The 24,099-nt window shown below is 38.7% G+C and overlaps 1 protein-coding gene across 2 annotated transcripts in view; it reads left to right on the top strand.

Annotated features, from left to right (window-relative positions):
• The window catches only part of MACROD2 (mono-ADP ribosylhydrolase 2), a 2,087,069-nt gene that overhangs the window by 1,992,603 nt on the left and 70,367 nt on the right, over nt 1–24,099 (top strand). For both annotated transcript variants that reach the window (XM_088026245.1, XM_088026244.1), the window contains exon 14: nt 21,445–21,519. In XM_088026245.1, coding sequence (XP_087882371.1) covers nt 21,445–21,519 — 75 coding nt within the window. The remainder of the gene's footprint in view (nt 1–21,444; nt 21,520–24,099) is intronic.

The raw sequence follows: 24,099 nt of genomic DNA, 5'->3' as shown, positions 1-24,099 counted from the left end.
TTGCTACTCTCTTCTTAGATCTCCTGTTGAGTTCGTAGGTGTTCAGAATGGTTTGATCCCTATTCAGCTGAATTCCTGAGACCAGAGGAAATCCAGGTCTCCTACTCCTCCACCATCTTGCTCCCCCCTCTGAGGTGTATGTGTTTTTAATAGATACTGTCAAATTGCTTTCCCTAAAGGCTGTAACAATTGGTATTTCCATCGGCGATTGTGATTTTTGTTCTTTTCTAATATTTGCCAGTCCAGTGGGTGTAAAGTACTATCTCATTACTTTTTAAAGGTCAGGATTATTATCCCAATTTTGTGGGTAACTAAGGCTCTGAAGGTTTGAGTAACTGGTCTAGTTACCCAAAAGGTAGAACCAGAATTTGGAAACCAAGTCTACCTAAACTCAAGCCCATGCTTTTTTCATCGCACAATACTGCCTCCCACATCATGCATTTGGAACGAGAGATAGTCCTTGCCTGAGGCAGGACGGGGAGGGGGTATGATGCAGGTAGGTCCAGAGTAGTCAGAGGGCAGCATGGGAAAGCTGAGACCCAAACTGGGTGAGTAGGGCAGCAAGATTAAGGCAATAGCAGGGGGAGTTTGGAGCCAACTTACTTGGTCCACATTGCAACATTGACCCTAACCTAGTCCTACGATGAAATGTGTGCATAGAAACCTTCCATCTACCCCACCAGATATAAAGTCCAAACTCCTTTACATAATATTCATGATCTTTCCATATAGTCTGGCTCTACACCTGCACATGCTCTGTTCTGTAACCCAACTCACATATGTGATATTTCCCAAACTCCCTTGCTGTACAGCATTCTGCCTTTTTCCTTTCATGTCTGTTTTCTTCAAGATTCAAAGTTCATTTCCAATATGTTACCCTAAAATGAGTCATTTCCTCCATCATTCCCTTCTTCCCCCCCCTTCTCTCCTTCCTTTCCTTCTTCCCATCAACAATAATCTGAGCAAATATTTTTATGACAAGAATCTTACTAGATGTTGCAGGGGAGGGACATGCGCCTTTTCACCTTTCTTGATTTCTCCCCTCCTCATTGCATTTCATTCCATGCAATAGTGAACTCTCTCTTCCAGTTTCTTGTCAATTTGTTTGTAAAACTTCAAAACTTACCGTCACCTTGTATCAATATTAGTTATATACAGGACCTCTCTAACTCACTAGAATGTAAATATCTGAAAACCAGGTAACCAAGTGTCATTCATTTGCATGTTCTGTACCAAGTCCAACACAGTGACTTGTGCACAGTAGGTCCTCAATATTGGATATACAGCCTATGGTAGAAAATGAGCCACTTATAACTGTCCTAATATCACGGCCATTTTTCCAAAATTTTTATTACTATTATTAATGGTCCTCATAGAGGGAATTCCCTTTCAGAAATGAATTTTCCCCAAAATGTCATGCTAGAAAAACACAAAGGTAAATTCAAGGCAGAGACTTCCCTATTTGTTCACTTTTATTTGGATATTACTCCCCTATCAGAGAACAAAATAAATTCCTTCTAAATGGTAAATGTATATAGATTATTTGCTGTGGTTGAAGCTCATTATTTATGCTTAATTTATGATGAAGCTTTTCCAATAAGCTTTTCAAATGTTTTGATTAAAATGTTTTAAATTGGATTAAATGGATGAAAGTAGATAAAATCATTTATCTTCTTTTTAGTATTAAAAGTGTATTTATCTACCACAGTTTAAAATATTCTCAAGTGGCCATTGGAAGTCAAGTAGCAGTCGCCTTACAATTACATTTTCATATATATATTATTTTTCCTTACAAATCAAGTGTGACTGTAATTATATATTTGTAACAGTCAGTTTAGATATATGATCTCTTGGGACACATTTCTAAAGATCTGGTGAGTGAAATTTGGAAACAAAATCATCAGATTAGGATATGGGGATTATTTGAGTGGGATTGCAACCCCTTTGCCCAATACACAATGTTGGACCTAAATTTAAGTCCAAATAGGTCTAAATTAGTATAAGCATCCCTGTGATCTATTTTCAGATTCACAGACCTAATTTTGAGTCCTTTGGTGGAAGTCATGCAGCCTTTATGAGCCTCAACTTATTTTGGATTCACAACACCACTGCTGTATGACTTAGGTAACTTTTTTAGGTTCCTCCTCTGTAAAATGAGGGTAATAATAGTATTATATCATAAGGTCCAAATATCAACATTGGAAGAAGTTAATTCCAGCCCTCATGAATGACTTGGAGGGGTTCAAGACTTAAGCGGAGGAAGTAATTACAGATGTGGTAGAAATAGCAAGAGAACTAGAATTAGAAATGGAGTCTGATGTGGCTGAATTGCTGCAATCTCATCAGAAAACTTGAAAAACTTGAATGGATGAGGAGTCACTTCTCGTGGATGAACAAAGAAAGTGGTTTCTTGAGATGAAATCCACTCCTGGTGAAGATGATGTGGAGACTTTTGAAATGACAACAAAGGATTTAGAATATCACATAAACTTAGTTGATAGAACAGTGGCAGAGTTGAAAAGATGGACTCCAATTTTGAGAGAAGTTCTCTTGTGGGTAAAATGTGACATGTGACAAAGAAATAGTTTGTGGAAGAGGCAATCCACATGGCAAATTTCACTGTTGTGTTGGTTTAAAAATTGCCACAGCCACCCCAACCTTCAGCAACTACCAGCCGGGTCAGTCAGCAGCCATCAACGTGGAGGCAAGACTCTCCACCAACAAAAAGATTACGACTTGCTGCAAATTCAGATGATGATTAGCTTTTTTTTTTAACAATAAACTTTTTTAATTAAGGTACATACATTGTTTTTTTAGACATAATGTTATTGCACACTTAATAAGCTACAGTGTAGTGTAAACATAACTTTTATATGCACTTAGAAATCAAAAACTTCATTTGACTTGCTTTATTGCAATATTCACTTTATTGCAGTGGTCTGGAACTAAACCCACAAGATCTCCAAGGTAGACAGAGCTCATAGATACAAAGAACAGAATGGTGGTTGCCAGAGGCGGGGGATGATGAGTGGGAAAAATGGATGAATTGTTTTTGTTTTTAATATTTTGGAATAGTATTTGGAATAAATTTATATTTATGAAAGATTTAAAAAGTACTTAGGTCACATTAAAGTACACCTCAAAGTACCTCAGAGAAACTAACAAGATAAACAAAAAGAAGGAGGAGGAGGAGAAGAAGAAGAAGAAGAAAGCAAACAAAGCTCAGCTCCCTTCTCTTACTCAATGATAACATATTTTCAGTGACAGAAACTAATTTTTAGCTCTAATATTATATGGAGAAAAGCAGTATTTTCCAGTGGTCATGAGGTGGTCTGGTGTGTGACTTCATGAGAATTTTTTTTTAAAGATTTTATTTATTTATTTGAGAGAGAGAGAATGAGAGAGAGCACGAGAGGGAAGAGGGTCAGAGGGAGAAGCAGACTCCCTGCTGAGCAGGGAGCCCGATGTGGGACTCGATCCCAGGACCCTGGGATCATGACCTGAGCCGAAGGCAGTCGCTTAATCAATTGAACCACCCAGGCTCCCTACTTCATGAGAATTTTGTGCCTATTTATACCCTAGTATAATACAATAAATACAATAAAAATTCAGAGTTTAGCAGTAAACATGGACTTCTTCTGGGTTCATTTTATGTTCTTACCCTTTTCTCATGTAAGCTTCAGAAGAGAAAAAGGACATGGTTAAGAAAAAAAAAGTTTTGGATGATTTTTTAAAGCAAATATATATTAATATTTGAATTAAAAACTGAATGCTATACTTCAAAGGAATTTGAAAGGATATCCAGAGTTAATTTTGAAGATATGTATTTTGGCCACTACACAAATGTGACTTCACTAAAAAACAGAGATCCAGACAATGGTTCATGTGCAATGGCACATGATCATATTCTAAGTGAGCAAAGACACTAGAGAAAGGTTAAATTAAAGAATTGGCTCCACATTCATAAGCAATATCATGGGGCTCTTGCTCAGACATTCCCATGTTTAAAATTTTTATAGCATTCATCAGGCTGTTAATGAGTGTTCTTATAAAAAGAGTTCGACAGTCAAAAATGTTTCAAAATTACAAGGTTAGACAAAGTTGAGTAGTTTCTACAGATTTCTCAGATTTCTCAACATACTCGCATGCACTGAAAAGGTCAGGTGAGGTGGAAGCATATGACATTTCCCATAGCAATTGACCAAATCTCACTAAAAAAAAGGTTTGCTTCTTACTGTTTTTATATGTAGACTATTTCTAAATCCAACAAAACACAGTTTGGGAAACAATTCCACATCCTATCCAAAAGAGTTAAGGAACATAAAGTTTTGATTTCAATAAATCATACTCACTATTATAAGAAAGAATAAGCAATGATAAAATTACTTTTTAAAAAATGAGGTCTGAGTTTCTTAAATTTGTGGAAGTACAGTGTTATTGAGGAAACATTCTCCCAAGTTTCAGAAAAGGATGTAGCCTATCATAGTTTTTGACAACAGATATTTTCATGAGCAGAAATATGTTGTCCTGCCTCATTCCTAATGATACTTGTTGTCATCTATTCTTTCCACCACGGTTCCCAGGGGGGTTATTTATTGCAAGAGACAGAGCGAGTCAGAGAGAAAGACAGAGAATGTCTCAGAACTACTGCATTCCTTAACAAAAAGAAAGGAATGATTGGCTAGCTAGTGATGGAGACTGGAAGGTATTTTAATCAAGTACAAAGACGAGGTTTCCTAACAAGCATTGTTGGCATTTACTGAAAAGTTTGTCTTCCTATTTCATTTAGAAATTTGCCCTGATATTTTGCACCAGATGTGTCAAATTAAAGTGGAAAGACAGGCAGAAGGGACAGTAACACTCACATACACATGTGCGTACACAAAACAGCACGTGCACGCAAACACACACACATGTGCGTGCACACTGTGTTTTAAGACCCAAATAAATCTGTACAAGACAACATTTCTCCCAGCTTTATCTGTGATTTAGGATGTTTCTGTGATACTGGCAGACTCATCTAAATCTTTCAAAAGCCATTAAACTCCTTCAGTTTACCAACTATCCATAAATGTTGTCTATGCCAACCACAGTGTGAGGCGGAATCAATTCTAAATATTCCCTCCATAACTTTACCCTAACTAGGTAACAAGACATACATTTGTGTTGACCTCTTCCTCTGAGTAGACAGGTAGGGACTTGAGACCACTCTAAGCATCTGGCACTGGGTTTCTCTGAATCCCTCTTTTCAATTTCAGGAAAAGAAGCAACCATATTTTCACATCCTGCAGTTTCCTGCTTCCTGTTTTCTGCTTTCTGGGGCTTCCTTCCAACCAGAAGTCCTGGTTTAGACTAGTCTAGAGAACTTGGATCTACAGCTACTTATGTATTACCTAACGTCGATATTTACCAGGATCAGCAGGAAGAGTAGGAGTTGCTCAAGCAAACCCTTGCACGCATACACCTTCTTCTTGACAACATTCTTTGTCCACAATCAGAGCCCCTCCCCATTTTCTCTCTAGCACTTCTCCCAAGGTTCAGCTAAGAGAGCATATTCAGACGCTCCCACTTTATCCCATGAAACATCAGTTCTTCCGTGTTTAATGCCTTTCCCCTCCTCCTCCCTAATGGGTCTCCTCTTTGAACCATACTTCTGACTCCACAATCTCTCTTTTTCATCAAGTGTAAAGAAATCAGGAATTTCCTTGTGGTTCATAAGGTGACCATATGCCCTGTTTTTGTTTTTGAAGTACAATTCTTTTTTTTTTAAGATTTTATTTATTTATTTGACAGAGAGAGACACAGAGAGAGAGGGAACACAAGCAGGAGGGAGTGGGAAAGGGAGAAGCAGGCCTCCCGCTGAGCAGGGAGCCCGATGCAGGGCTCGATTCCAGGACCCTGGGATCATGACCTGAGCCGAAGGCAGATGCTTAATGACTGAGCCACCCAGGTGCCCCTAAGTACAATTCTAACTGCAAAGATGTTATCTTCTTATCAGACCACATAATATGGTTTCTGGGAGGAAAATAATAAAAGAAAAAAAATCTTCTTCCTGAGCATAAGCTGTCACCCCATGGGAAACGAGATTTGACTGTTGTTTCCACAGGTTTTCTGCTAGTTTTACAAGAGAAAAAAAAAATGGAGGTAAGATGTAAAAAATAATAATTATATTCCTCCCCCTCCCCCTCAAAATATCTTTTCTGTCATGTCATGTCATCTTTGCTAATTTTCCCTTTATTTTGAAAATGCTTTCAGATGAATAAGGAAATTGTGTCCTAAGAGCTTTGTACATAGATCCTAACTAGGTGGATTTGAAGAATAATGGCCATCGGAAAAATATAATGCCCAAATGTCATCGCCTCACATAATTCTTTCAGTGACTCTTTTAGATAGACTATGAGTTAGGTAACACTAGCTGCTGCAACACAAATGTCAAACTGACACAGGAGAAATGTGTTTTCTCATGTCCAGAAAGTCCACAGTGGGAGGCGGAGTTCCACATGTCATTCAGGGACTCAAGCTGATGGAGGCTTGTGAATTCCAGCCTGCGGCCCCCAAAGTTCTCCCAAGTCTTGACATCCAGTCAGCAACTAAGGAGGAGAGAAAAAGGGTTTTACAGTGGGTTTTTTTATGGCCGGGCCTAAGAATGGCACCCAGCACTTCTGCCCACTTTCTGCTGGCCAGAACTCAGTTACCTGTCCCTGCCCGGCTGCAGGACAGATGTTCCTGCGTCCTGCAGGCTTTTCCTTCCCGTATGACTAAGACGAGGGAAACTGATTTGTTGAACAGGTATGCAGTATCTCCTAGAGATGAGTGGTATTATTATTATTATTAGTCATGATCATCATTATTATTTTTATTTTATTTCCCTGATTTTACAAATGAAGCAACCAAGACTCAAGATGAATAACTAGCCCAGAGCTACACAAGTATTGAGGACAAAAGAATAAACTTCAGCTTGAGACTTTTTGAAAACAAAACAGAACAGAACAAAACAAAAAGTAAAAGTCTTTCATTTCTGTGGGTTTTTTTCTCCTTATGCCATGGGTCAGCTCCATATTAAGAAAATCACACACACTATGAAGGTTTTATGGGATATCAGCTCATCCCACAGGCAAAAAGTGAGTGGTAAATACTTGGGTTTTTGGTTTTTTTTCCACATTTCTGTTTTCAAGGACAATAGTATGTATTAGATTGTCTGCTATATTTCATATTTTTTAAGATTTATTTATTTATTTTAAAGAGAGAGAGCACATGAGTGAACAAGTGGGGAAAGATGGAGGGAGAAAGGAGAGAGAGAATCCTCAAGCAGACTCTCTGCTGAGCATGGAGCCCCACATGGTGCTCGATCCCAGGATCCTGAGATCACAACCTGAGCCAAAATCAAGAGTCAGATGCTCAACTGACTGAGCCACCCAGGCTCTGTTATATTCTAAAGACAGTAATGCCTAGGTCTAAACGATAATATGTTTGGATTTTTGCCTGCTATTTTACAGCCAAGTCACTCTATAATTTTTATTCATTCTTTATATCCTTCCTTATTCCAGAATCATATTTAAAGCAGTTCCCTCAAAACTGACACCTGTCCTGAACAACAGGATCTTTATGTATGCTAATAAATGAGCAGGTATTGCAATAGAGGCTCAAACAGAACTCTGATTCATGAGTTTGCTTATTGGTTTTCCTATTGGCAGTTATCTTATTATATTTGGTCTTAGAATTCACATTGTTGTGTTATACAGACAGCTAGTTTTAATGAGTCTAAGGTCAAGTGTATATATTTGAACCATCTATGAGTCAGCTAACCTATGTAGGTAAAAAGTTAATGGTCATATTAATATATTGTACTTGAATATCATCTCATTACATAAGTCAAGTAGAAGGTGACTGCTCCTAAGGGCCTACTGCCATTACCAGACAAACCAAAATAAACAGATTACAGCCCACTCTGTCTTGAATTCCTATAACACCTTCATGTTTCCCTCAAAGTAAAATGCAAACACCTAACTGTAACCTGCAGGGTGCACCATTATAAACTTTCCTTGTTCCTCCATTCTTACCTCACAGAACCTTCTCTCCCCTCACTGTGCTTCATGCTCACCGTGGCCTTCCCTGGTCATCTTTTTAGGTGGAACCCTCCTCCACTAAACCTTTTTCCCAGCCCCCCCTTATCACTTCATAACATCTCCTGCATCTGTAACTATGTAAACCTCTTTTTCTTTTGCATACTTGCCCTTTGTCCATCTCCCTCCACTGTAACTTGAATTTCATGGGGGAAAGGACAGTGTATGTGTTGTTGATCATTTTATCCCTGATTAGTACACAGTCTGGCCTAGAGAAAGTACCAAGGACCAATTAAAAGGTATGGGTGTTGGGGTACCTGGGTGGCTCAATCGGTTGGGCATCTGGCTCTTGATTTCAGCTCAGGTCATGGTCTCAGGGTCATGGCATTGAGCCCTGTGTGGGGCTCTGCACTCAGCATGGAGTCTGCTTCTCCCTCTCCCTCTGCTCCTCCCCACACCCCCTCTCAAATGAATGGATAAAATCTTAAAAAAAAAATAAAGGTTTAAAATGTATGGGTATTTTTATGGCCATGAACAGATATTTATTGGGTTTTAACTTTGTAAGACTCTGCAATATAAAGAAGAAAATATGGTTCTTGCCCTTTAAGTTACAATCTGGATAGAAAAAGGAGATATGTAAGTGTTAGTTACATAGCCAATATTAGCAAGAACAATAATAGTAGCAGCTAATATTTATCTAACCCGTTTTATACACTAGATGTTATTCTAAAAACTTTACATGTTTTCACTCATTCCACTCTCATCCGTGATATAAATGCAATTATCATCGCACTGTACAGACAAGGAAAGAGAAGCATGGTGCTGGGAGGTAAATGGTCTGAGGCCACATAGGTAGCATGTAAGACAGCTAACTAACCAGATAAATCATGACAAGCACCAAGGAAGGATTACATTGAAACATATTATAGGAGCTCGGAGTCAAGGAGCATCTCTAGCCTGGGATTATCTATGAAATGAGGGTGGAGAATATGACATTTGAGCTGGGATCTGAATGATGCACAAAGGTAATAAAGTAGAGAGAAGCTTTTCTCATTGAGAAGAGCATCCATGAAAGGGTGGAAGTAGCACATCAGACAACCTATTTTCGGTACGATGAATAGATCCACTTGGCTTCATGATGGACCCATCTATCCACTCATTAATTAGTTGCTAAATTAGAGCCCTGAAGGCCAGACTAAGAAGTTTGGGTCAAATCAATATAAAGCAAAAATTTTCAACTATTAAATAACAATTGTTGCGGTGTAAATAGTTTTTTAGTGTGGTGGTGGTTACAAATTTATCATTCTCTTTCTTCCTCTAATTCCTTCTCAGAACATCCTCTCTGTTTATACCTAATTAGACTCTTCTTCTCCTCAGCTACCCCTATTAGCATTTGCAGGTGCTTCTCTATAAGCCCAATTAGATTCTCTAGTTTCTGATGGACCATCCTTTGGCAAGATGCGATTTCCCATCTTCATAACTCTAGCCTTCAAATAAACATGTCTTTAATTATTTGTGTAGCTAAAGCTAATACTAAGTTCTCTAGAATAGCACTGTCCCATAGAGATCAATATGAGCCGCAAATGAGCCACATATGTAATTTTAAATTTTCTAATAGCCACATTAAGGAATGAAAAAGGAAGAGGTAAAAATTGTTTTAATAATATATTTTATTGGGGTGCCTGGGAGGCTCAGTTGGTTAAGCATCTGCCTTCAGCTCAGGTCATGATCCCAGGGTGCTGGGATTGAGCCCCACTATGGGCTCTCTGCTCAGTGGGGAGGTCTGCTTCTCCCTCTCCCTCTGATCCGCCCCTCCCCTGCTCATGTGCATGTGCTCCCTCTCTCTCAAATAAATAAATAATATATTTTATAAAAAATTACTAAAAAATAATATATTTATTTAACAACTATATCCAAAATATAATAATTTCATCATGAAGTCTATATAAAAATTATTGATGATATATTTAATTCTTTTTTTTTTTTTGCCCTGAGTCTGTAAAAGTCAGTTGCATATTTTCCACTTACAGAACGTGTCATTCAGACTTGCCACATTGCAAGGACTCACTGGCCACACGTGGCTGGTGGCTAATGTATTGGACAGTATCTAGAATTAGCTTGAGAGGAAATATGTTGTAGTGATGGTTTATAACTTTTAGTCTTAAAGCTTGATTCTTAAGGAGCTCTTGCCTGCAGGATTTGATACAAGCAGCAGTGATATGACCTGAGCCTTTCTTGACACTTGGCCAGGTTTTTCCGTTTTTTCCTTTCTGGGTATACGTGAAGCTGCAAGGAGGTTCAGATTTTTAGCAGTAAGATCTGGTATATCCACTGTTAACAAGGAGATGCTCTGCAGTGGCCCTCACATCTTCACATGTTGATATGAATCTCACAGATTCAACCCTTCCTCAAGCCTTGTCCTTCCTCACCACATAGGAGGTGCTTGCTCTCCCTGCAATGGAAAAACTATGGGCAGCCCATATGAGGATACTTATTTTAAAAATCCCACTCTAAATGCAAGCTGACGTAGATACAGAAGAGAAATGCACACAGATGGGGCTTTGGTTAACAAATTCAATATATTTTAGTGGTGGTTCTGAAAGAGCAGTCCCTGGAGCAGCAGGAGCAGCATCACCTGGGATGTTCTTAGAAATGCCATCTCTCAGGCCTCACCCGAGACCTACTCCATCAGGTGCTCTGGGAGAGGGACCCAGCAGCCTGTGTGTTAAAAATCCCTCCGGGGGATCCCAGGGCACGCTATTACTGAGGAACCACTGTAGTAAGGAAATAATAAGTTGAAGGCAAAGTATGGGGAAGCAGTGAATGTTTGATGTTTGAAAAGAGAAAAAAAAAAACACATTATTTTCACTCTACCAATAAGATTCACCGCAGGATCTATTGACTTGACCAGCCTTCATAGCCCAATTAAAATTCACTTTCCCAAGCAACCGTATGAACGAATTTCACCAATGTAATACGGAGCAAAGGAAGCCAGAGAAGAGCATGTATTGTATACCATTCCATTTTATATAAAGTCTGAAAACAGGGACACCTGATGCATGCTGTCAAAGTCAGAGGGGTAATTTTTGGAAGGGAGGGGGAGTGGCTGAAAGGGGAGATGAGCAGAGCTGCCAGGATACTGGATATGTTGTATTTCTTGAGCTGGTGCTGGTTATACAAGGATGTTCAATTTGTGATAATGCATCAAGCTATATACTTCATGAATTCTGCACTTTTCTTTATGTATATTTATCTTCAATGAAAAATTGAGAATTCCAGGGTTTTTTCCCTCAAAAATCATGAACACATCTTTTCGGGAAGTGTTCAGTAATGGAAATGGCATACACTGTAATTCAGCAGCCCCCCTACGCCCCCCCCCCCGCCCCGTTGCAACCTCCTCAACAACAAATGGAGATTTCTGCTTAAAGTGACCTGTTTAGTACTTGTCTGAGCCAGAGGACAAACATAAGCTGCCTGGAGGCTCTCCTGCGTCCTCTATTTCATTAAGGTCCTTCCCCCACTCTTGGTTTCTGCTCAGTGTCATCCTTTTTTTATTCTCAGTTGGCATCAGACCCATTTCATTATTTTTTTAGAGATTTATTTATTTGAGAAAGATAGAGTAGGGGGAGGAGCAGAGGGAAAGAATCTCAAGCATAATCCCTGCTGAGCGCAGAGCCCCACACAGAGCTTGATCTCATGACCCTGAGATCGTGACCTGAGCCAAAAGCAAGAGTCAGACGCTTAACCGAATGAGCCCCGCAGGTTGCCCCACACCTATCTGATTATTAAGTCATTACAGCAAACTAGCCTCAAGGAGGATCTTTCCAAGAACTGCATTTTTAAAAAGTTCCCAAAGAAAGAAGTTTCAAGTCCCCAAAGAATGACATGCTTCTGTGGGAACGATGAGTGACAGAGTCGTTATTTTGGAACAGGTGTCCCCTTACATCTCACAACACAGACAGCCATCAGGCCATCAGCTGCAGCTACTCACTCGGTCACCCCACTCAGATGTGTTTTCCTTACCAGTGATGAAGGGAACAGTAGAGTAGTGTGGGCATAGCAGAGGGGCAGGGGATGTGATGCTGGCCTGGATAGGATGCAGTGGTCCAGACAGACGTACTACCAACCTAAAGTTAGCACTGTTTCTGTTTGCTGCGGGGCTTTATCAGGTAAGGCCACAAAACAGGATGTGAGCACAAACGTGTGTTGGAGGATTATTCAGTCCTTACATTGTAGATCTTTTTGGTCTATAACAAGGAAGCTACTTCTCATTTTTTCCCACCAAAATGAGAACATCAGAGATGGTTTGTTATTAAACTGTTCTCACTATCGTTTTTAGAAACTTATCACTCTAGTTCTGTACTATAAGCAGAACGGATAATCTGCCAGTACACTCTGGGACTGCTGCAGAGACTTTTAAAATACCAACGTATTTCCATGGTGTTTGGCAAACGGTGACTTAACTCCCCTCTTTGCAAGTAAATCTCACTGCCATCCTGTCATCTGGGACCCACCAGCAGGCTCCAGGACTGGGATATGTCCATTCTGATTAGCTGAGTCCAATGCCAGTTATTGTTCTAGATATCACCCCAGATTCCCTTATCATGACTTTCTCCATGCTGTCCAAACAGTGACTCCTTGATACAGTTGAAGGATCAATGAAAGTGAACTCCAGAGAATTGAGATGGGGAAAGGGAACCTTACATGTAGGGTAGATTCCATTTCCACATCCCTGTTCAGACTTTGTTCTGAGCTGCAGCAGGGATATCAACTTGAATAGCTCACATTCAAAAGTTAGGGGCCCCTGGTTGGCTCAGTCAGTGGAGTGTGCAACTCTTGATCTGCGGGTTGTAGGTTCGAGTTCCACGTTGGGTGAAGCAACAACTTAAAAATAAAATCCTAAAAAAAAAAAGTTAAATAAGTCATCCAAATACACATGTGCCGAAATGTACCTGTCAGTGTTATGGAGGGAATGCTTGTGTATTCACCAAACACAAATGTCCTATGGGGAACCCCAGCCCCCAGTGTGATGGTATTTGGAGATGGGGTCTTTGGGAGGTAATTACGTTTAGAGTAGGTCCCCAGGGTGGAGCCCTCATGATGGAATTAGTGGACTTATTAAGAGGGAGAAAGAGAGATCTCAATCTCTGAGTTTCCATTTGCACACACACTGATCCTTGTGGGGACACAGCAAGAAGGCAGCCTGCTGCAAAGCAGAAAGAGCACCCCCATCTGAGACGAAATCAGCCAGTAGCTTGGTCTTGGATTTCTAGCCTCCAGAGCTAGGAACAAACAAATTTCTGTTGTTTAGGCCACTCAGTCTATGGTGTTTTGTTATGGCCACCCAAGCAGATTAATATAGTCAGTGATTACATTAGAAAAGTCTATTAAAATGATTTCTAGAACTCATAGTGAAATCTAGGGTAAAATAGTAGTGGATTAAAGTAAATTATTTTGCTATTATTTCTTCCTGGAAATAAAAAAGAACACTTTTGAGTTAATCCTTAGTATACTTCCCAAGATCCTCATAAAATCACATTTTGAGATATTTTAACACATTTTTCTCAGTTTATGAGGCAAAACATTGCCTTCATCATACAAATGCCTCTATACACCCCATTTCCTGTAATACCAGATGTCACCTGATTTTTCCCCCACCAGGGTCATACTGGAAGATGAAATTTACTGAACTTGTTTTATTCTGCATGGCCAGGCTGTTCCCCTCTTTAACTTTCTCTAAGTTTCTTGGTTCAGTATTTTTCAATCTGTGTACAAGGTTCATGAGGGTGCCGTACATTTGAAATGCCTAAAAAGGTGAGTGTTTTAAAAAAATGGATCTAAAAGAATGTCATACTTCTAAACGTAGTGTTTGAAAAGGCACTTTAGAAACATTTGAAGTATCTGCACACATTGAAATTAGACAATGAACTTGCAAGAACTACAAAGGAAGTGAAGCCCAGCTCTCACAACCTCTGCAGAAGCGACACTGAGGTTACTGCCAGTGGGAGGAAAGTCAGCGAGGAAGGAAACCACTTCAGCAGCCCCAAGAACTGGGTCCTCTGGGGGCAACAGCAGCTCAAGCAGTTCCTCCAGAGACTCAACAACTCAAACAGCTGCCCACTCAAGGAGCATCCACAACTTACTACCTTCTTTCCCTCTTTCTACTCTTCTAAAGCCACCAGGGGACTCATTATGCTCCTTTGTTCTACCCCATCGGGAGCTTGTGTTTCCTCCCTTCTCTTCCAGTGAATCTCTGCCTTTAAACCACTCTAGGCTTTGAAACGTTGTCTATTTGACCATCCAATGCTCTAAGACTAAAGGATTCCTAAGGAACTAATGGATTCCTCTCAGCATAATCTAATACTAATTCTCTCATCATAGGTGGCGTTGTCCTATCAGGCCACCCTAAGGTCTGTTGGCCAACCCACAGATGACTGCCCAGAGCCAATCCCTCATCAGTCATCTATGGCCCAGCTTTTAGGATTATATGGTGCCAAACATAGCAACCTCTTTTCCCAACTTTACCTAATCAGGTTGCGGGCACTTTCCCCGACATTCCTTAATTAAAGGCAGCACGGCACAAGAAGGCTGTAAATCAAAATGAGGTAAACATTCACATTTTTGCTGCTGAGTAGTAGAAGACAGGTTAGTGACTAGCTTGGCTGTCTCTGTTTGGAGTCTCCAAAAGCAAAATTCTCAGACAAGGGGAAGTGGGGCTCTATTTCTCTAAGAAGTGTAGAGCACATTTAGAATTGTCTCCCAAAGAGGTGAGGAAACAGACTGTATCTCCTAAATCCTTTCAGGAGTTTCTAGTTGGGCATTAGCTGCTGGATACTTCTGGTTCATCCAAGGAAAAATGCCCTCAGTCAGAGTCTCGGAAAGGAACCCATCTCCTGGAACCATCTGCTGTGATCTCGGGAGTAGCCCAGTGGGATATTGTTGGGGCATTGTCTACTACAAGGCTCTCTATAGGGAGATCTAAACTCTCTAGACCTCAGAGGTGGGAGCGGGCTGGGAAGAGGTAAGAGAAAGAAGAGTGGAATGAATCCAGCTTTGGGACACCCAGTATCACAACAACATAGGATTATTTAGAATGGCAGGAAATTGGATTAATTTGAACATCCAATAATAGATGCAATGGTAAAATAGCTTGTGGCAGATCCACAAAGTGAACCACTCCGCAGCCATTCATATTATAAAACTGTACTCAATAGCACAGCGGAACATTGAAGAAAAAAATAACTGAAAAAAGTAAGCACATCCATTTTCATTTGGATGGGTTTGTGGATCCTTCTAGATATGAGCAAATAGGTGCTAGGAAGAAATCATCCAGGTCTTTGAAGTTCACATAAAATGGGTAACTCCCACAAAATGTCCAAATGCTTATCTTAGTCTCTAAATATGTTCCCTTTACATCACTTGGGAAACAAGACTGGAAAAAAGACTGCTCCAACAGGGTGAGTTTTGACTCAGTCCATAGGAATATAGGAAATCCCTCTGGTTCTCAGCAGTGTTGGGTCCCTGGCATCCCAGCCACACTCTCCAAGCATCTGGCTAAAATGAACGCATGCCCAGAAGTTAAAGCATTTATGAATCTGGAGATAGACTATGTCTACTGCCTCAACTTCTCCTCAAAATAAAGTAACTGAGAAGTAGTGGCCGGGCTGTGATTCTGCCCAGAGTTAGGGTCCAGAAAGCCCTCATCGTTTCTCCTACAGGGAATGTCCCCTCAAAGACTTTTCATTATCAGATTGAATTAAAAAGCATAAATAAAACATTCCCTGATTTATAGACAAACATTTTAATAGAATTCTAAGTCAGTTTCTACCTAGAACCATAGCTACTTTTTATGCCTGTGGTTTGGTCAGATTTAAAAAAAAAAAAAAAAAAGGATGTCAAGAAATCCTGCTGTGCAAGGTTTAGCAAGAGAGGCAAGATCAGAAAGGAATTGGAAGGATGGAGGTCAAGGATAGCAGGTCACAGACAACTGGAAACAAGAGCAGATTTGCCTTTGTTTACATTGCCAAGGGGGAAAAATTAACTTGTTGGAAAAGGGTAATTAAACATTTCTTTTTCTGTCATGGTCCAGCCTGGCTTCATATCCAGCTGTTCTATTAGACATTGTGATGATTCCTCGTCAGGTCACAGAGTTAATGATGGCCAGTGTGGAACCGACGTCACACCGCACTACTTCCCCCACAATTAACCTTTATTTTATGAAGAGACAGTAAAAATCTCAGAGTGAGAAGAGTCCAGCTCAGGTAGGCAGGTAATGAGGGAAGCCTGAATGTTTACAGCGAGGTGTTGTCAGAACAGAGAGATAATTTGAACAAATCAACAGATTAGCCTTGAAAGGTACTTAAGATTATCTGGCTCAACACCTTCAATTCCTGGGTGTAGAAACTGAGATCATGGAAGGTGAATGGGTTTTCCTAGAGTTATGAAGCCTGTCGTTGTAAATCTAGAATCACAACCCCAAGCCAGTGTCCATCCATCATGACTGATCCTTTCATTTGCTTGTATTTTCAATAACAACCCGCAGAAAAATAACACCTGCACTATGGGAATTAGCTGGTTTATACAAGTTACTGTTTGGAATCTGACATATATTGTCTAATAGAAACAAAGGTGGTGGTACATGATGGTAGTTTTCCCAGCCCTGCCTCAGAGACTGTTAGTACTCACATTCCATAACTCTGGGAATGATTGGCCCCCTTTTAATGGGGGTTAATGATTGCATAACGAAGACAAATGACCGACCATAGCTCAGTCTGGCCTCCCAATGCAGGGTGAGGTTCTGTCCTACAGGTCTGATTACTTTTCAGGTAGATATAGACCAGCCTTGCTGTCCAGCTGCACTGGGACAGAGCATAGCTGAGATCATTGCCATCTGAATGCTCTGGGGACGCATTTCAGTATACATTTTCTCCTATAGAAAGGAATAGTCATTGCAAAGCTTCAATGAGACCATAATCGGCTGTGGAGATGCTAGCTTATTGTGGATAAACACACTGTTCAGATGGAGGAAAAACTACTTTATTCTAATTGCTTCACATAATAAACCAGCGATTCAAATGAGCAGACCAGGATAAATGTTTTGCTTGGTATAATCAAATCAGTTTACACGCTACAGAGCAAGTATTTCAGGCATAGGTGTTTGTGTATAACATTTATTTTGTTCAGACCCCTTGGAACTTTCACACCAAAATGACCTCCTACCTCAACTCTAAATAGTAGTCAGGGATTACCTTTCTTACTAAGGTGGATTTTGTACATCTCCTGACTTGAAAATGTTTTCAAAGACAGTTAATCATCCATTCAGTTTTATACTTTATAGTCATTTCAAATTTTCATGCAAAATGTTGTTTACCAGCTGGATTGTCCTCTTCATTTATTAAACACATCTGTATATGTTTTTAGCTCTTCCCGCAAGTCAAATCAAGAAGTGCCATCATTGACGAATTCATGGAGTGGGCATCAAATTCTGTAGCTGATTCTCAATTATAATCCTAAAAACCTTTTGTAAAATGGCAGTGTCACTGGCATTAAGATAAAAATTTCTCTAGTTATCTTTAATCTTGTCAGGGTCATGGGTCCCTGTGAAAATATGACGGAAGCTACCTCCTAGAAAAGTGAACATGACAATATATGTATATGTTTTACATATCGATTTATACCTCAAGAGTATATTCAGGGTTTAAGAACTTTTGTTGTAAGGAGACATTTTCGAAAGAGATAGCACCTATTTCGATTTACAGTTTAGATGTTTATTAAAAATGCAATAGTTTCATCACTTACCATCACATCTTCAATCTATATTAAAATTGCCCTGCTTTTTAGAATTTCTGTTTTGTTTTTTAAAATTTTAATCTCTTTTAACTATTCTTTTAAATCTTTTTCAACTTTCTAAATCAGGAAGTTTTTTTTAATATAGGGAAGTATTTCTTTTTTATTCTTGTTAATCTTAAAAGATAATCTGTCTTGAGAACTTTGACTCAAACATTCTACTTAATATTTGCATTTGAAAAAATTTTCTAATAGAACATTGACCTTAAAGGTTTTGAAAGTCACAATCTACATATAAATTTCATGCCAATTCTCTGCTGTTAAAATAACATTGACCGAATCTCAGAATTAGGTGATAACTCCTTTACGTATTTTGAACATTACCAAATGATAATTTTTAGAATTAAATAAAATATGAATCCAAGGGTGCTGCAAGAATTTAGTATATACAACTCCATTTTTCACAGTAGTTTATAGAACTTACATAGAAATAATAAGCTCTCTTAGTGACCATATATACTCGATATGTTTTCTTTCTTATTATGAATAATGATTTTATATACATATACAGTGCAACTTTCATCACCTCCTAGTCAGAAAAGCTCCACTGTCATTTCAAACCCACAACTAAGTCTAACATAATAGGATCTATGGTTTAAAACATTCAGGACCATATCCAGCCTTGCCAAAATTCATGCGACTAGGGATTCAAAGAGCCCTTTGAAAAGAGAAACTTCAGTGGAAACAATTTCACAGCCACGTGGTCATGCATGGATGCTGTCATGAACTCATAGCTTTTATCCTGCTTTGTTGCTGTATGTGGAGGTGGGACCATTTCAAATACAAAACAAAAGTAACTTGTGGGTTTGGTGATGGGTCAGGTTGATAGGAAACCCTTGCCATCACATAAAGATAAGTACTTGTGTCCACATGAATATACTCAAACATTATATTTCTAGGATATATAGTCTTTTGTAGATTTTATTTCTAAAATTAGGACACATTCTTAAATTAATAATGTGTTACAGTTCATTTGGTAGCATGGTTTTTTTTTCCTACCTACACAAAATAATAGTGAAAATAACAATCGATGGTGTCTTAGATTCAATGAAACATATTATGTATAGATTAGAGCACATAAGATCAGAAGTCACCTTAGCAGTGTTAAAACAACTCTCCAAGGAAATTGAAACTGAAGGGTCAATTAATTTTCTAGAGAGACAGATTTTGGTGACAGTCCAGAGATTAATTTTTCAAATACTTTCACCAATCTTATGTAAATCATTAGACCATAAACCCATAAACTCAATGTAAATCACTTCTTGAAAGACATTTCTTATGTAATATTTGATGCATGAAACATAATGTTTATGTTAATTATAAAGCATAATGAATTATTGTTGAGTGTAAATGAACACATTTTAACTACATGCAAAATCTTGGATAATCTTAAAACATTAATGTTGAGAGAAATGAGTATTGCCCAAGCCTACATTTCAAATGATGCCATTTTCTATAAATAAGTAAAATTTTCAAAATTAAAATTTGAGCCTGATTCGTATAGTACCTTTTTAAAATCATTGTTCACTTTCAGTGTTAAAGTGGGAAAAAGTATTCAAGGATTTTTTTTTTTAAATCCACATGTTAGATCCAAAATTAAAAAGGCATGTTTTAATGGGAATCGGTTTAAAACAATTTGACTAGAGTGAGAGAACAGTTTGGAAAATGTGTCTATCCTCAGTTTTGCTTCCAAATTTGGACTTTGAAACTTATTGTCAGTCTCAGAAAGAAATAAGAAGCTGTGCAGATAATTAAACATTTGCCTTGGGGGAATTATTTGCAGTTAATTAAAATCATACACTTCGGGTGTATACTTGCTTCACTGGTTATTAAATTTGAATCATATGTTAACTACCCAGGTTTCTCACTTGTCCATCAAATGTTGCTTGTGGCATGTTCAGAAAACAAACTTTCTCATAATATTCCAAACTGCATTGTTTAAAACGATCTCCTAGTGTGGGGAGGGAGAGAGGGAAAAGGAATAAGGAAACAAAGAAAGAAAGAATGATTTGAGACTCTGTCTGATTCAGTTCTGTTCGGAATTACAACTCAGTGGAGGCACGTGAACTCAATAGAGAACCCATTCGTAATAGGAGTCTCAGTCGGCCATCCCCAGTTTGCTCCATGGCCATATGCATACAAGATTACCTCATGGCTTTTAGATATCTTCAGATTACCACTCTTTTAGCTGCATGAAAAATATCCCTTAGGGGCGCCTGGTGGCTCAGTCGTTATGCTTCTGCCTTCGTCTGCCTTGGGCTCAGGTCATGATCCCAGGGTTCTGGGATCGAGCCCTGCACTGGGCTCCCTGCTCCGCAGGAAGCCTGCTTCTCCCCCACCCACTCCCCCTGCTTGTGTTCCTGCTCTTGCTCTCTCTCTCTCTCTGTGTCAAATAAATCAATAAAATCTTAAAAAAAAAAAAGAAAGAAAAAGAAAAGAAAAATATCCCCTAGATTGTAACCTCTGTGAGGGCAGAGTCAATTACTATTGACTCCCCAGCCTCAAGAAGTGTCTGGCATAGAGCTGGCCCTTAATAAAAGCTTTTGGAACGAATGAAAGGCACATTTTCTGTCTTCACACTGACCCACCCACGTGCTCTTTCCAATGGCTTTCTAAAGAGCCTACAGAGAGGCCTCAAACATCCAACAAGGAATCTTGTGTGGTCTTGTAAGAGTCCATAGTCACTGAAACCTATTTGGCCATGTTATTTCCTGCAAGTATATCATATAACAAAACAAAAACATGAACTTATGCTGATTTCACATTTAAATATGCTATACAAGGGAGAGGATGAAATTGCACAGAACAGAATATTTGATTTCCCCTTTGCTATTGTTCTACTTGTAGTGTTCCTCAGGATGATGAACTTAATTACAACAGGATTTCAAAAAGCTTTACATCTGGCTTTTTCCAGGACTCAAGGCTCCCATATATGAACAATTGCAGTAATGGAAGCATTAAGAACATTAAAATTGATATTCCTTTAATCTCCTCTATTTTGCCTTCCTTTCATATCCTTTTGCACAATTCTCCAAAGACTTTCACTAATGCATAAAGTCTGCTTATATTTTCTTCTTTGTTGCAAAAAGATGACTCAAACAAATTTCTATCCTCTAAGGAGGATAAACTTTGTACAAGACCTTCTGTAGTACTTTAGGAATAACTTATTTGTTGATGAAAATATTTAAGTATTCTGGGACACCTGGGTGGCTCAGTCGGTTAAGCGTCTGCCTTCGGCTCAGGTCATGATCCCAGGGTCCTGGGATCGAGTCCCACATCGGGCTCCTTGCTTGGCAGGGAGCCTGCTTCTCCCTCTACCTGCTCTGCCTGCCGCTCCCCCTGCTTCTGCTCTCTCTCTCTGACAAAAAATAAATAAACAAAATCTTTAAAAAAATATATCCAAGTATTCTAAGGGTATTTTTTAAAAATAATAAATTCCATGCTCCAAAGATAGATATATCATGACAGTGCTGGAAGCCACTCTGTTTCCCAGTTAAAAATGCTGACTAGACGTTTTTCTTATTTGTTGTGGCAGATTCTGCAAAGGACAATATTACAAAAGACAATGAAGTGACAGATCATTCTGTGTGTGACCAAGATCATCCTAATGGTAAGTTGTGAGATCTTTTTTCATTTGTTTTTTCTGCTGAGAAACATTACATCTAAAAAAAAACCAGATTTTAGTTTTTCTGGGAAAAAATGGAATCTGGTAATATTTTATTAGCTATGAATATCAAGTGATTGGTAGCTGCCAAGTTTAAAAGGGAAATTTGCTCTCCACAATCCTCATCACTTGCTATTCTTGTACCAGGCTGACTTTATTTTTTTTTTTTAAAGATTTTATTTATTTATTTGAGAGACAGAGAATGAGAGATAGAGAGCACGAGAGGGAAGAGTGTCAGAGGGAGAAGCAGACTCCTTGCTGAGCAGGGAGCACGATGTGGGACTCGATCCCGGGACTCCGGGATCATGACCTGAGCCAAAGGCAGTCGCTTAACCAACTGAGCCACCCAGGCGCCCTGACTTTATTTATTTTTGTTACCTGCCTAAACTCTACAGGCATTGGGTTCGCAACTACAGAAATGAAGATATGATAACCATGAAAGAAATGTGACACATATAGACAATAGATCTAGGTGATTAAATCTACATAACCTGGGAATACCAAGAAGAGAGACTAGAACAAACAGGAATGAAACAATCTTTAGAAAAATAAGAGAAAAATAGTTTTCCTAATGTAAACCAGTTCCTCCACCCAAAACACAAGAGTACACGTATTTATAGACAAAGGCATTGAAAACTCAAATAGGAACAGAAATCTACAAAGCCTCATAGAATTTCTGAAGATCAGTGATAAAGAAAGGCTTATAAAGCATATAGGAAAATAAAAATCAGGTTATAAACAAAATCACCAAAATCAGATTAGCCTTAGCTTGCTTTCTTCTTCCATAATTCTAAATACTAGATGAAATGGAGTAACATTTCCATTGCTCTAAAGGACACAGTTTCTATATTTAGTGAAGTTATTACTCATGCATGAAATCAGGAGTAGTATTTTCTCAGGGATATATAGATTAAGAAAATATGCCACTCAAGTATCCCTCCTGAATAAACTAACAGAAATCCTGTGCAAAAACAATAAATATAGAAAGGAAGGAAAAAGTCAAGACTGAGAAAGGCACACTTGGAAAGTAGTATGTGATAAGAGACTCATTAAATGTATGAAAATGTTGAAATAATTGCTTCAAAATTTGTATCAGAATATCTTAATTCAATGTTTCCTTTTATCTCTGAAAATTATAGTATATGTTGTTTTAAAATGAGAAAGAAAAAGGGAGAGACTTCTGCTTTCAGGAATGAAAGTCTAAATAACTTAGACCATTACTCTCCTTGAAGATAACTAGAAAAACTACACCAAAAACAAAAACAAAAAATTCTGGAGCCTGTTTAAAGGCATCAGAGAGCTTACAAGATAGTGAAGAATTGTCAGGCTAGGTTCTGGGAGAAAATAGATATCCAGAGATGTGAATTCAGAACTTGAAGTTGTTTTTATCTTAAGTCATTTGCTGATTCTACCAAAGGTATCCAGAGTCCCATTGCTGAAAATGGCAAGGGACCATGGTAAACCCCCTGCTTTTTGCATCGAAACCTTAAAGATATGCATCCTACCAGAAAGAATGAACCAGTTTTCTGAAAGACTGCTGCCCAGCTCTGAATCATCTCAATCCTCAAATTAAATTAAGATCAACCCAGATTGCTAGTCCCTACTGGCACCTGAGAAAAACAAATGTAAAACATTTACTAGATTAAAAAAGAGTGTTGTAGGTTTCAAACCATTTACAAAAACGAGTTTTTAAACTTAATTTCCAGCATGTCCAACACACACATACAGAAAAAGAGCCAGAAAAAATGAAACAAAGTAACATAAAAAATAGTCAAGAGAAACAGGCCATTTGGGCTGAAAATATTAGAGTTATAAACATAAAGTATAAAATAATTTTGCTGACTGTTATAGGGAGATAAAGTCGAGATTGAAAAATTTGGCTGAGCACTAGAAATTCAAAACAAAATAACACAAAAGAAAAAAGAAAAGAAAGGGCCTCCTGGGTGGCTCAGTCAGTTAAGTGTCTGCCTTTGTCTCAGGTCATGATCTCAGGGTCCTGGGATCTAGCCCTATGTCAGGCTCCCTGCTCAGCAGAGAGTCTGCTTCTCCCTCTCCCTCTGCCCCTCCCCACACACTCATGCTCTCTCTCTTTCTCTCAAATAAATAAATAAAATCTCAAAAAAGAAAAAAAAGAAAAGAAAATCTAGAAGTGAAAGATGCCATAACTGAAATGAAGAATTCAGTGAATAGATTCATGGTTTGACTGCATATTAGACACAGATGAAAGAGAATTTGTGCACTAGAAGTTAGGTAGTAAGAACATATCCAAAATAAAAATAGTAGAGAAAAAAAAAAAAAGGATGCAAACACTAAAGAAAGGGAACAAATATAGAGGATAAAATTTATAAAGTCTATCACAGATATAATTGGAGTCCCAGACAGAAAAGAGAGAGGGAATTGGGCAAAAACAATATTTCAGGAAATTATGCTGAGAAATATCCTACATTGATGAAGGATATCAGGCCACATGTTCCAAAAGCCCGTTGCACTCCAACAAAATAAATGCACAAGTAGGCCCATCATTGC

Source organism: Eumetopias jubatus, unplaced genomic scaffold (genome assembly GCF_037043125.1).
Source record: "Eumetopias jubatus isolate StellerSeaLion01/CBP00866 unplaced genomic scaffold, mEumJub1_p1.0 scaffold_9, whole genome shotgun sequence".
NCBI lineage: Eukaryota > Metazoa > Chordata > Mammalia > Carnivora > Otariidae > Eumetopias > Eumetopias jubatus.
This window is presented reverse-complemented; position numbering and strand designations above follow the sequence as displayed.